We start from the raw sequence: 14,164 nt of genomic DNA on the forward strand, positions 1-14,164 counted from the left end.
TTTGAAGCCTTTTCAGTTTAAATTTTTGCATAACTATTAATTGCGTTATAAATAATTTGCACCAAATGACATCTTTTACACCATGTTGCACTATCATTTGTAGTTTACCAACAGATACCATCATTGAACAGAATAATACCAATGATGGTATGTGTGATGAGCTTGTAGGTGGAACCATGTTAAAGGAACCATACTTACCTGGCTGGGGAGCTGCCTTGATCATGAAGGAGGCGCTCCCAGGGTGAGGCCTTTCCATTGCACTTCGGATTGGCTGACCCCTGTGATTACCCCAAATGGGGGTAACTCAGCAGCGTAATTTTTGGTGGCTGGCTGGGGAGCTGCCTTGATCATGAAGGAGGCGCTCCCAGGGTGAGGCCTTTCCATTGCACTTCGGATTGGCTGAACCCTGTGATTACCCCAAATGGGGGTAACTCGACAGCGTAATTTTTGGTGGCTGGCTGGGGAGCTGCCTTGATCATGAAGGAGGCGCTCCCAGGGTGAGGCCTTTCCATTGCACTTCGGATTGGCTGACCTCTGTGATTACCCCAAATGGGGGTAACTCAACTGTGTAATTTTTGGTGGCTGGCTGGGGAGCTGCCTTGATCATGAAGGAGACGCTCCCAGGATGAGGCCTTTCCATTGCACTTCGGATTGGCTGATCCCTGTGATTATCCCAAATGGGGGCAACTCAACAGCGCAATTTTTGGTGGCTGGCTGGGGAGCTGCCTTGATCATGAAGGAGGCGCTCCCAGGGTGAGGCCTTTCCATTGCACTTCGGATTGGCTGACCCCTGTGATTACCCCAAATGGGGGTAACTCAACAGCGTAATTTTTGGTGGCTGGCTGGGGAGCTGCCTTGATCATGAAGGAGGCGCTCCCAGGGTCAGGCCTTTCCATTGCACTTCGGATTGGCTGACCCCTGTGATTACCCCAAATGGGGGTAACTCAACAGCGTAATTTTTGGTGGCTGTCTGGGGAGCTGCCTTGATCATGAAGGAGGCGCTCCCAGGGTGAGGCCTTTCCATTGCACTTCGGATTGGCTGACCCCTGTGATTACCCCAAATCGGGGTAACTCAACAGCGTAATTTTTGGTGGCTGGCTGGGGAGCTGCCTTGATCATGAAGGAGGCGCTCCCAGGGTGAGGCCTTTCCATTGCGCTTCGGCTGACCCCTGTGATTACCTCAAATGGGGGTAACTCAACAGCGTAATTTTTGGTGGCTGGCTGGGGAGCTGCCTTGATCATGAAGGAGGCGATTCCAGGGAGAGGCCTTTCCATTGCACTTCGGATTGGCTGCTGACCCCTGTGATTACCCCAAATCGGGGTAACTCAACAGCGTAATTTTTGGTGGCTGGCTGGGGAGCTGCCTTGATCATGAAGGAGGCGATTCCAGGGAGAGGCCTTTCCATTGCACTTCGGATTGGCTGCTGACCCCTGTGATTACCCCAAATGGGGGTAACTCAACAGCATAATTTTTGGTGGCTGGCTGGGGAGCTGCCTTGATCATGAAGGAGGCGCTCCCAGGGTGAGGCCTTTCCATTGCACTTCGGCTGACCCCTGTGATTACCTCAAATGGGGGTAACTCAACAGCGTAATTTTTGGTGGCTGGCTGCGGAGCTGCCTTGATCATGAAGGAGGCGATTCCAGGGAGAGGCCTTTCCATTGCACTTCGGATTGGCTGCTGACCCCTGTGATTACCCCAAATCGGGGTAACTCAACAGCGTAATTTTTGGTGGCTGACTGGGGAGCTGCCTTGATCATGAAGGAGGCGATCCCAGGGATAGGCCTTTCCATTGCACTTCGGATTGGCTGACCCCTGTGATTACCCCAAATGGGGGTAACTCAACAGCATAATTTTTGGTGGCTGGCTGGGGAGCTGCCTTGATCATGAAGGAGGCGCTCCCAGGTGAGGCCTTTCCATTGCACTTCGGCTGACCCCTGTGATTACCTCAAATGGGGGTAACTCAACAGCGTAATTTTTGGTGGCTGGCTGGGGAGCTGCCTTGATCATGAAGGAGGCGATTCCAGGGAGAGGCCTTTCCATTGCACTTCGGATTGGCTGCTGACCCCTGTGATTACCCCAAATCGGGGTAACTCAACAGCGTAATTTTTGGTGGCTGGCTGGGGAGCTGCCTTGATCATGAAGGAGGCGCTCCCAGGGTGAGGCCTTTCCATTGCATTTCGGATTGGCTGACCCCTGTGATTACCCCAAATGGGGGTAATTCAGCAGCGTAATTTTTGGTACCCAACAGATCTGGTCGGGATTTGAAATAATAGCTCTGAGACATGAGTTCTTGCTAAATATCAAATTTCATTAGGATTCAGTCACCCGTTCTTAAGTTAAGAAAACCTCAATTTTTCTATTTTTTCCAAATTAACAACCCTGTCTATTCGTTGATCAAATTACTCAGATGATAAGAAAGGAAAACCGTCTTGTCCAGGTTTGTAAAGAGTTTATTATTTCTCAACAGCGCCTTAAGAAATTGCCATTACCGGTTCTGTTCAGGATTCATTGGTCTTCCAGTACACCATTAGAATCGCTTTCTCCGGGGTTGTTCAGAGTTCATTGATCCTCAAGAGTGCCTTAGGGAATGGTCGTGATACAGTTCATTGATCCTCAACACTGCCTTAAGGGGATGGCTTAGATAGAGCTCATCGATCCTCAAGAGTGCCTTAGGGGGTGGCCTTGACAAGCAAGGGGATACTCACCTTCTTTTAAAGTTGTAGAGGGCCAAGCAAATTCAATATAAGCATTCTACTAACTGATAACACTAAGACTTCTCTCTATGTGTAATTTTTAGTGTGATATTACTCTGTTAGCTGCTTTCGAAGTCTTTTGAATCAATTCATTTGCATTATTAACTTTTATAACTATTACCTGTAATATAATTAATTTGTATCAGAAAACATCTTTTGCACTAAAAAGATCCCTGTCTTCTCTCTATAAACAACATTTTATTCATATCTCTGTGTAGCTTCTTTTTAAACCTTTTTAGTTCATACAATTTTTTCCCTAGCTTTACGCCACTTCAATTTCTAAGAAGTTATTCAAAGAAGAGCAAAAGAATAAGATTATCCCGTCAGAAACTTATCGTCTCTAGACAAAGGTAACATAGCGAAATATCTTCGAAGAGGTGTCATTACCAAGTTTTATTGTCAAAGGGGAGTAATGCTTGAATTATCTTTTATTGCTATAAGAGAAACCCTTGTGCGTGCAATTAAAGACACAAAGTCGATTGTTCTGTTGTAAAGCTGGAAGAAGGAAAAGTATAAAACGCTGATACACATTTGGTCCCTCTTCCCTCAGCAGTAAAGCAATTTGGGAAGAGTGTTTCTTCCATGTGAAATTTAATCTTTTGAAAATATGACTTAGGGAAAAGAAAATGAAAACCAAACACATTGTCCAAATCACGAGAAAAAAAAGCTGACTGGAGAGGATTAGGCACGTACGAAAAAATCGTCCTTGAGTCTGTGCTTACCTTGAAAGATTGGCGTTATTACCATTTTACGGGAATTTTATGACAATTTCTATTTTAATCCACTACTTCTTTAGGGTTCAAACCCTCATCCTCAAAATTGTGCAACGGGTAAACAAGATACCACAGTGGAATGACCTCTGCTTGCAAGTACAAGGACTTAGTTTCGATCCCACCTATCGCAGTCAACGGGGAGAGCCCGTTGCTTCAATATATATTCTCAGGAAATATCATTTGATGACCTGTGCAACACAGATAACCCAGGAATACCTATTCAGTTAATTTCTGTGTCCATAGGTAGACAGGAAGACCGATAATGATGTAAAACTTATTTAAGACCAACGCATTTTTATTCAACAACTGTAGGCGAACTGGAATATTTCATAGCGAATAAGAAAAAAGGAGAAAATAAGAAGATGCAAAAAGGTCAAATTTTTTGGAGAACTTTTGCAATAGGATACTTAAATTTCGTTATTTCTTTTTGTGGAAAGCGAAAGTCTATAATTATAAAACCTTCATTGTGACATATAACAGTGAGTTTAAAAACCTGTTCCTTAAAAAAAACGTTGTCATATTAGAATGTTCGAATCTGAATCAGCTAAAACTTCTTTTAAGTGGCTGTAGTAGTCTAGTGACGACCAGAGCAGTCTATTGATTTAAGATAATCATCCATGATGATCTTGTGTTTTTTTCTTTTTGAAGTCTAAACTTTTTAAATTAAAAAGTATTTTTACCATTTTCAGAGACCTGCTGAAACAAATTTAATTAGAATATAATCATGCTCTGTCAATGATAACATGACACAGTCCTTCCAAATATATATTATTAAGCTTTATTATCATTGACGATAAATACTTGAACTATTTCTTATTACTACAAATAGATTTATGAAAGCATCTTGAGGCAAGTAATCTATGTAATTTGAAAGGAAAAAATAAAATAAGACAAAAGAACAGAGCTGATACAGCTTCTGCCTTTTTTATTTCCTATTTCAGCAGTAAAGAAAATTCAAAAAACAAAGCTCTCTTCCAGGAGAAATCTGATTTTTCATAAACGTTATTTTGGGAAAAAAAAAGTCACAACCAAGCCAAAAGTACATCTGATGATGAAAGTTTTAGTCGACAACTGAGACACGCATAAAACTTAACACTCCTCTTCTAACATTTGCAAAAAAACTGCAGTTAGACCTGACACCACAGTTAGCAACAGTAATAGCGCAAAAAATACACACTTCTGTTAGCAACAGAGAAGCAAAAACATAAGCCAGACCACTGTTGCCAAAACAGATGACTATGTTACCAACCAAGATGCACAAAAAACTTCACACCTCTCATACGATAGCGATTGAAAAAACTTAATATTTTGAACTTTCTGTGCAACTCTTTTGCTAATCGAGGTACGACATCTTTCTGCACGTTTGCTGTTGACACAGACGCGGAATTTCTATCGCGCAGTTCTGTCACTAACAGATATGCGACGGTTGGGTGCACTTCTCTTAGCGAAAGTGATGATTAAAGGCTTGACTCATCTGTTAGCGATAGGTGTGCAAAAATGTCACACCTCTGCTATCAAATGAGGTGTTCAAAAAATTCACACCTCTGCTAGAAGGAGTTGAGCGCAAAAAATGTTTGTAAAAAATTATTAGCAAAAAAAGCATATAAGAAACTCTAGATCTTTGATAACCATAGAGGTACAAAAAACATTATAATCCTGTTAGCTGCAGAGATGTATAACAAAACTCAAACCTCTGATAGCCAGGTATGTGCACAAAAACTTTTACAACTTTGTTGGCAACAGTGGTGAGCAAAAAAGTTTGAATATCTGTAAGCACAAGAGATGCATATAAATTTTCACGCCTTTTTTAGCTTCAAAGGTGCTTCAAAAACTTGTATATATTAAAGTTTTGTTTTCATTATATGCGCTTTGGCACACTACTTTAAAAAGGTGCAGCTTTCTAGCTCTTTTTTGGGTTGAGTTTTTGCAGTTTTGTAAAAATACCAAACTGTTTTTGACAAGTTTGATTATTATTATGCATTTCAAGGCAAAAACTGTAGATTTTTAAACTAGCAGAAGAAGAATGTCAAATGCTGGCTTAATTTTGTGAATTCTTTCAGAGGAGATGTAATTTAGAAAAAAGGAGCTTCCTTCCAAGTGAAAATTAATCCTTCGAAAAATGGACTTGGGAAAAAAGGAAATAGGATCTAAGCTGATTTTCTAAATTACTGGAAATTATGGACTAAACAAGAAAGCACCAAGAATTGAATTTGCTCAGGCTTTATTTTCAGAGAACACGATTTATTACCAAATATCATAAAGCCTTCCACAAACACAAAAAAAATAATCAAATTTTAGGGATTATTTGTTCTAAAGCTGAAATTTCAAATAGAATATTTCTTTGTAGTGGCATCAATCTCCAAAAATGTTAGGCGGGGGGCTAAATATATTCTAAAAACTATTAAGGAGGGCAAGCTAGTCGGTTTTTTTGGATTTTCCTCACTAAAAACAAAAACAAAAAATGACATTTTTCAGTGAAAATGAACCTAAAAAGGTTGTTTCAAACGTAGAGAGTTAAACAAATATATGGGTAAGACACATGCCCCCCAAGAGATAATACCACTAGTTTTTCGGGTGGATAGCAAAAGAATCAAAATTATTAAGAGACTTGTGAACATGAAGATGCTATATATTAAGTAATTATATGCTCATATATATTTATTATATTACTTACTATTATTATATATAATAATTATATATAATTATATATTAGTAAATAGCTTTATAGAGCTTAACAAGCACAACACAATCTGAATGGTTGGAGCAACTTGTGGGTAATCAAATGACAAAACCAGGTAATGGACACAGTCGATTTAAGTTAAGCAAATCAAATTAAGAGAAAATAAAACCAGTTAAAGTATTGCGTACATGTCCAACCAAGTTTTGACAAAACTGAATGACAAAATCAGGTGAAGGACTCGACCGTATATTTTCAGCCAATCCAAGCACAGGCTTCCGTTGCGATTTTTAAGGAGGTTGTATATTACAAACAAAGTTTTAAAGGAGGGTGGATAAACTGGAAAATATGACTGTTAGCAAGAAGCATTCGTTTGTAAGAAGGAAATTGTTTGAAGCATCAAAGATAGGAGAAAAAGGATTTTGGTTTACAAGTTACAACTTCTTTACTATTTTGCTAACCAAGAAAAGTGTTCATAATGTACATAGGAGAAAAAAACTTCTACATGTTTTTACTATTATAACTACTACTACTAACTGCTCACCGCGTCACTAAGCGACCTGAGGCCAACACAGCTACACACACTTCTCCTCCATCCTAATCTATTATGGCTTGAATACGGCTCTTTACACCCTCCCAGAGGGAAGACTTGAATAGATTAGGATGGAGGAGGAGCGTTCATATCTGTATTGACCTCAGGTGGCTTGGTGCTGCGGTGAGTTGTTGGGAGTAGTAGTAGTGCTAGTAAAAAAAATAAAGTAGGAGAAAATCGAAATCAACTAATTGTTCCGTTGTACTTGATGACACATATAACTATTGCATTTGATTTGTTTGAGGAAGTGAAATAAGTCCAATTTTTTCAAAAAGTGTCGCAAAATATGTTTTGAACTTTCACAACCACCTTCTGTAGAAATAAATTTGATATCTCAAATGTATACCTTAATTCATATTAAGCAATAAAATGTTAAAGCCTTCAAAAGGAATTTTAAGAAACAGATCACTTCGTCTAAATTATGTGGGTCTTAATTATTAATCTCAATTAATAATAAAGAGATTAATTAACAAGGAATTGTCCAGCAACAAGAACTTAGTTTTCTTACGTATTTAAATTTTAATTATTAATTCGATTAATATTTAAGGGATTAATTAATAAGGAATTAAAAAATAAGGGATTAATTAATAAGGGACTATCCAGCAATAAGAGCAGGTTTTTCTATTCGACACGCTCGGCCTAATGTCTGGAACACATTAGATTTTAATTTTCAGAAATGTTAATGCTTTCAAAAGGAATTTTAAGAAACAAATCTCTTTGTCTCAGTTCTTTAAAATAGGTGTGTCTTAATTGTTAATTACCTAATTTTGAAGCCAATTTTCTTTTGGGCAGCTGCAAAGTATAAAAATTGTAGTTGTGATATATAAACAACCTTTATGCCTTATGAGATCTAAGTTAGCAGACAAGCTTGATTGATTACTACTTATTATCTGGTAAAAAAACAACAGGCTTGTTATTGTTCTTTCAACAAGAAACAAGAAAAAAGAACAAGAACTTCCAGAACAAGAAATAGATTAGAAAGCACAAATAGAAAGCACATGAGAAAGCATAAATACCTTTTATGTCTTATGAGATCTAAGTTAACAGGCAAGCTTGATTGATCACTATTTATTATCTGGTTCAAAAAACAGGCTTGTTTTGTTCTTTTAACAAGAAACAAGAAAAAAGAACAAGATCTTCCAGAAACAAGAAATAAATATAATAAGAGTGATCCTTTGCATTAGAAAAAACTAGGTACTTTAAAACATCACAAAACTGATGTTCAGACAGGGAAGAAGAGATTATGAGAATTACAGAGAAAAAAAGATAATGAGATTTTGTAGCAAAGCCTTTTTCGGTATGGTTTTTCATCGATAATTTTTAGAGCTAGATTTCTTTATATCTTTTGTACGGAAAACTTTTTTTTTGGTGAGAAATAGTTAAACCACACATTCTATTTAATAAGAAAATCTGAAACATAATAATTTTTGATAAGTATTATATTATTTAATCAATAATATAATATAATATATAATAATATAATGAAAATAATAATAACATAATAAATAATAATTATAAAATTAAATTTAATACAATTTTAATTGAAAATTTTTTTATTAATAAATAATATTATTAATATTATAATACTATTAATAATAACTAATTTTTTATTATTAATCTAGAATAGGATACATCTTGAGAACTTAGTGAACAAAGTGAGGTCCAACAATTGTAGAATTAAAGAATAAGCATCATATTGGGGAAAACTAGGCATTTTAAATAAGGTTACAGATGCTTTATAAAGGTTGCTACAATTAGTAATTTCATGTACTCCTACACTTTCTTTATGACTAAAGAAAAAAATGTTATGATATTTTGCATCACACTTTTTTTTGGAATGATTATTCACATGTGATTCTTAGAATTTAATTTTGTTTATCTTCTAAGTGAAAACAGGCTTTTTCGTCTATAAACAGTCAAACCACATTTATTATTAAATAAGAAAACTTAAAACAAAGTAAAATAAAGAAAATTTGGTGAATTAACTGAATGGACCTAGTGAGTAGATGAAAGTGCTACAATTAATGATTTTATGCGCATTTCTTTTTTAATCTAAATTAAAAGAGAAGAACAGATTATGATGTTTGATGGAATACGTTTTTTTGATATTATTTTTCATAAATTTCTTAATTTTTTTAAATCCAAAACAAAGGAAAATAAAGAAAATTTAATGTAACTGAATGAATTTGTTGAATAAAATGAGGGGCCTCACTTAACAACATATTTCTTTTCTAATCTAAATGACCAGAGAATAAAAGATGATATTTTTTAGCATATCTTTTTCTGGTGTTATTTTTCGGAGATGATTTTTAATTTTTTTTTTTCTTAAAGGAAAAGGGGCTTTTTCGCTTAGAGATAGCCAAACCAAATTATAGTTTTTAATAAGAAATTCTAAACATAGAAAACATAGTGATTAAACTGAGTGAATTTAGTTACTAAAGTAAGGTGCCATAATTAGCACTTATATAGAAAACGTACTTAATAAAGGAAAATATAGAAAATGTATTGGATAAAATGAAAAAACGCAAAGCAAAGAAAAATAAAGAAAACGCACTCAATAAAGTGAACGAACGTAGTGAATGATGTCAGTTGCTACAATTAAAAGTTAAATGAACTTAATTGTTACTTTGATTTATTTGATATCTAATTATTTTATAAAAAAATTGCATTTAAATGCTTGTATTTAATTTTTTAATTGTACGTCTTTGATGTTAATGGTAACAGAGGAGAAGATTATAATGTTTTGCAACACATCCATTTTTTGCATATTTTTTTATTTTTATTATAGAATAAAATATTTGATTTCTACCTTTCTTAAGAAAACGCGCTTTTTCGCTTATAAAAAAAAAAAACATTTCGGTTTTAATAAGTAAAAAGTAAAATGAAGTGAGATTGAATCTTTTGGCAAGGGACAGATGGTTTATTTGTATATAAATTGTCATTTTTCCATGAGAAAAGAGGAATGAATACAAGATGAAATTACAATTCAAATTCTTTTTATGTTTCTAGTAAATATTAAAGGATACTGAACCTGAGCTCTGAAATGGATATTTCAACTGTCCCCATTTCTAAAAAAATGAAATCAAGTTTAAAAAAACTTGATTTTTAAGAAAAAATGTAACTTGTGTCAAGTTGAAGTGTTTGGTAGTTGCCAAGGGAAGGAGAGGATAAACACGAGATACAATTATAATTAAAAACTTTTTATGTGTCTAGTAAATATTAAAAATCTTATGGTTAAAGTTTTTACAGAAAACCTTGTGAATTTTTTCAACATTAAATATAATATTATGAGAATTTTATAGAATTTTGTGTTTGAGGTCGTGACCATAGATATGGCCTCAAACAAGCCAGAATTTAACACTCTGAGACTTCAAAGTATTATAATTTGAGAGCCTGAGTTGTTAAACAGAGATTTGAGAATGAGACTACTCTAGTAATATATCTTGAAAATCAAACAGGACTACATGATCCAGATATAACCAAGAGACGGAAATCCATCGTACCTCAGTTGGTGATTTTCATGTGTGAACTATGAAGCTTAATGAAGGAACTGTGAAAATCATCAGCTACACACATCTACAGCTGAGATTCGATTTACGAACACAAATAAAATAAAGTTTACAGCACATTCTACCAGGGTTATAACTTGTAGCACGAAAGGTCTATTTTTGCCCTATTACAGTCAATTAATTGACTAAAGCCAAGAAAATCGCTGTTTAGCACGCAAATTTGGGCAATTGTAGAACTTTAGGAACTGAACATTGTTGGCAACCCTGCACTGTACCATCTGTGCAAATTACTTTGTTTCCATACTTGGCTCCCAAGCTCCTGATCATGCCTTGCGAACATCTATACTCATTCCAGTCCACAGATCTAATCCTTAAAAGGGAATGAGGTCGAAGCAGATTTCCTAGCTGAGGGGATAAAAATAATGAATTGTATTTTTGAGGTACTTTTCAGCAATTGTTGTAGGTGCGGGTTCTTCAAAACAACCTAAGGAGTATTTCCGCCGCTATACACCTTCCTCCTATGTTTTTTTAACACTTCAATCTTCCTTGTTTACAGGAAGCGATCTTACAGGTTACGAACATTAGGGTAAATAATAACATTCAAATGTTCTTTAATCTTTAATATGATTCAGAATTCTTATTTGATTTATTTTTGTTTTATCGATATTTTATTTCTCTTGTTTTGTTTTAGGCTACAACTTATTAATGTTGTCATAGTTGCTTAAGGTATAATTATTCGTTTTTTTCCTTTTGCTTTCCTTTGCCTTTGTATACGGGTTTTCAGTTAAATTAAATTGTAAAGGTTTCCGGTAGGTGAATGAAACATTCTGATATGAACATATGAACTCAATATCAACTTCTGAAAATAATCAAATTTATTATTCCCGTTGCTTAGCAAATTCCTTAAAAATACTGAAAGAAGTTTTGTCCGAAAATTGGTTATTTACCCTAGACCGATGTTTATACTTACTTATACACAATTGTATCAGTTGGGTGGATAAAACGTGGAGGATGCCAAGAAACTGTAAGGTAGTCCGCTCCTCTGCTCATAATGCCAACATCTGTGGGGCTTGATGGAACCCCTTTGGCAGTAACGTTTTCTGCAAACAGAGAAAGCATTCAACAGATCATTCAGAGAATCATCACTTAATTTTACTATTATGCACCATAAATACAGTAAAGAGCAATATTCATGAGCTAGCACCTCTGATTTTCTTGACTGATTTTTATGACTAGTAGAAAGCTGTCCGAAGCTGAATTCTGACATAGTGTGACAAACAATTCCTTGTGAAAAAAAATGTTTCTCCGGGCAAATTGAAAATCGCTTGGCGATTCACACTGAAGGTTTTTTTGCTTTAATTATTTCAGCTTTAATGAAGCATCTGTATTATATTATGAACATTCTATTGGCCGAAATAAGCCTATAACATATACTAAAATAAACAGAGGGAATAAGGAATTTTCCACAAACAGCTAGTAATATCTTTTTCCTTTCTTTATTAAGAGCTAGGCTACTGATTTCAAAGACTAAGCTAATATCAAACACATTTTTACCTGATTCATCAAGCATTTTGCCACCTCCTACCATGCATTTCCTTTTATTCCCACGTCCTTGTATTCTTTGCACCGTATATCATACAATATAGGATATGATCTAATGCTTATTATTAATTTTTCAAAATCCATTCTCTTTTCTTCTTAAAAAATTTGCCCCGCTAAATGATTTTTTTCAACTTCAAGTCGAAATGTGGCGAAGAGATTTTTCCCGCTCCGGGACAACATCTGTGGCTCGGTGAAGCAATTTTTGCGCCCTGTCTGAATTAAGATTAACTGATAATAGCAAGCTGGCAGGAATTTGATAGAATTAAGTCGCAAGCTTAAGCTGCTATTGGAAAGTGTCTTAGTGGTTTTTATCACGTAATTCAATCATTCCTCTTTTGAATTTAAAACAACCTATGAATTTCATTGTTTCCCTCACTTTTCAAACTAAATAAGGAAGATTAATTGAAAGTCACTACTGGAATGTTATTTGAACCGACGATACCCTGGTGACAAGCAAAAATTTTCAATTCTGGACCAAAAGCCATGTGTCCTTATGTACGCGATATGGGAGCGAAACTCAAAATTCCTTGGTGTTAAACCAACAACTCAACTAACGTATGTTGGTCATGTGCTCTGGCTTGTCACCAGGGAATCTTGGGTTCAATCCTCATGCTAGTAGCAATTTTTTTAAGCAATCTTCTTTTTTCAGTAAATTGTAAGTCACTGGATTTGTTCAAGTTAATTTCATACTTTAAATTTAGCCATGCTTGCCAAATGTGCCACGTATCAGGCAAGTTAGTGTATTACACATGCCTTTATTGTTTTACCACATAAAACATATCCTGTGTTTCATTGGTGTTGCTATGTAAACTATTTACTTAGATATGAATAGTGCACTTACAAAACCATAACTCAGACATAATTTTGATAAATTTACTAGAACAATGGAAGCGGGGTCAATAAATAATTTTGCTTTTTTGTAGATATTCACGACAGTTTTCTAATGCATTGAATAGTTTCCAATTTCAAACGGATATTAGCATCTGGATTTTCTTAAGCTCAGAAAAATGGTCAATGACCCCTCTTCTCCCCAACGGCCACTGGGACTAAATTTCTTCATTTTTAGCAAAAGAAGATTTTGGGTAATAAGTAAAAGTTATAGATACATTTATAACAATTACTTCTTATTCATTGCTTATAATTTTGTTCCTAATTAATTTATTAATTTTTTGATACTATCAATTAATTAATGATTATAATTAATGGTAATTGTTTGTTTAATTGCTATCAATTATGTTCATTAATTTGTTAAGCATTTATCAATTTATTTATTGGAATCTATCAAAATTAATTTTACTATCGTGTTTGCATACCACAAAATTGGATACCATAAATCTTCCTTTACCATAAACCTGGCTACGTATATGTCATATTATATTATATTAAATCGATACGCAGCTTGTTAATTCTTAGAAAATTTTAACTCAAAGTTTTTGTATAGTTTTTTTTATTACACGTCATCAATTTTTTAATAATATTTATCTTAAACAAGCAAAAAAAGATAGAAAAAAGAGAAACAATATTTGCAAAAATTAATGAAAAATTATTTTTCAGTTCAATTTTAGAGACGTTTTGGTTTCTCTCTTGCGAAAACTTAAAAATGTGTTGAGTTTCTCCGATTTCTTCAATAAATAACAGTAACTCGTTGAGCAAAAACCACAGTAATGGTACACGGCTCGCTCACCTCCATTTGTAATGTTTAATGTGACAACAGCCGACGGCAACGAGCTTCCATAGTCATTAGTGGCAATAACGTAAAAGCTATACATCTTGTTCTTCGCTAAGCCCTCAATGTGCTGGAACACTTCCGTCGTGTTGATTATTGGCTGAAAAATAGTACGTTTGTTATGTTATAACTACGAAGAAAGGGAACAAAAAAGGGCGCAATATCAGTACAATACATCTGTTATGCTTCTATAGCACCTATGAGTATTAGAAAACATGTTCCTACTTACTAGTAAGGTTGTATCCAGGGAGAGGGTTAGAGGGTTTAAACCCCTTCAAAATGTTTGTCTGATACGTTAAAACTTGAAAAAAAAATAAATATAAACAATTTTCTTTATCCTTTTTTAATGTTTTTCTGTACCCCCCCCCCCAAAAAAAAAAACCCTCCCCCAAAAAATCCTGGATACGGCCCTGCTTAATAGCCTGCTTACTATGGTGAATAAGCAGATCTTGGACGTGACTGTATCTGTGGAATTGCTATATAATGCAATGGTAATTCAGGCAATGATAAAAATGAGCTGAAATCGAATCT

At 35.0% G+C, this 14,164-nt stretch overlaps 1 protein-coding gene and 7 pseudogenes across 1 annotated transcript in view; 7 read left to right on the plus strand and 1 right to left on the minus strand.

The window, feature by feature from the left end:
* The window catches only part of LOC136041461 (Ig-like and fibronectin type-III domain-containing protein 1), a 259,166-nt gene that overhangs the window by 47,311 nt on the left and 197,691 nt on the right, over positions 1-14,164 (minus strand). Inside the window, exons 16-17 of the mRNA XM_065726145.1 lie at positions 13,592-13,733; positions 11,276-11,405 (exon numbers count right to left, since the gene is read on the minus strand). Coding sequence (XP_065582217.1) covers positions 11,276-11,405; positions 13,592-13,733 — 272 coding nt within the window. The remainder of the gene's footprint in view (positions 1-11,275; positions 11,406-13,591; positions 13,734-14,164) is intronic.
* On the plus strand, positions 191-334 carry LOC136041524 (U1 spliceosomal RNA; annotated as a pseudogene).
* Positions 455-598, plus strand: LOC136041530 (U1 spliceosomal RNA; annotated as a pseudogene).
* Positions 711-846, plus strand: LOC136041528 (U1 spliceosomal RNA; annotated as a pseudogene).
* On the plus strand, positions 967-1,102 carry LOC136041531 (U1 spliceosomal RNA; annotated as a pseudogene).
* Positions 1,349-1,487, plus strand: LOC136041526 (U1 spliceosomal RNA; annotated as a pseudogene).
* LOC136041527 (U1 spliceosomal RNA) lies at positions 1,734-1,866 on the plus strand (annotated as a pseudogene).
* LOC136041529 (U1 spliceosomal RNA) lies at positions 2,115-2,266 on the plus strand (annotated as a pseudogene).

Source organism: Artemia franciscana, unplaced genomic scaffold (assembly GCF_032884065.1).
Source record: "Artemia franciscana unplaced genomic scaffold, ASM3288406v1 PGA_scaffold_23, whole genome shotgun sequence".
Taxonomy (NCBI): Eukaryota; Metazoa; Arthropoda; class Branchiopoda; order Anostraca; family Artemiidae; genus Artemia; species Artemia franciscana.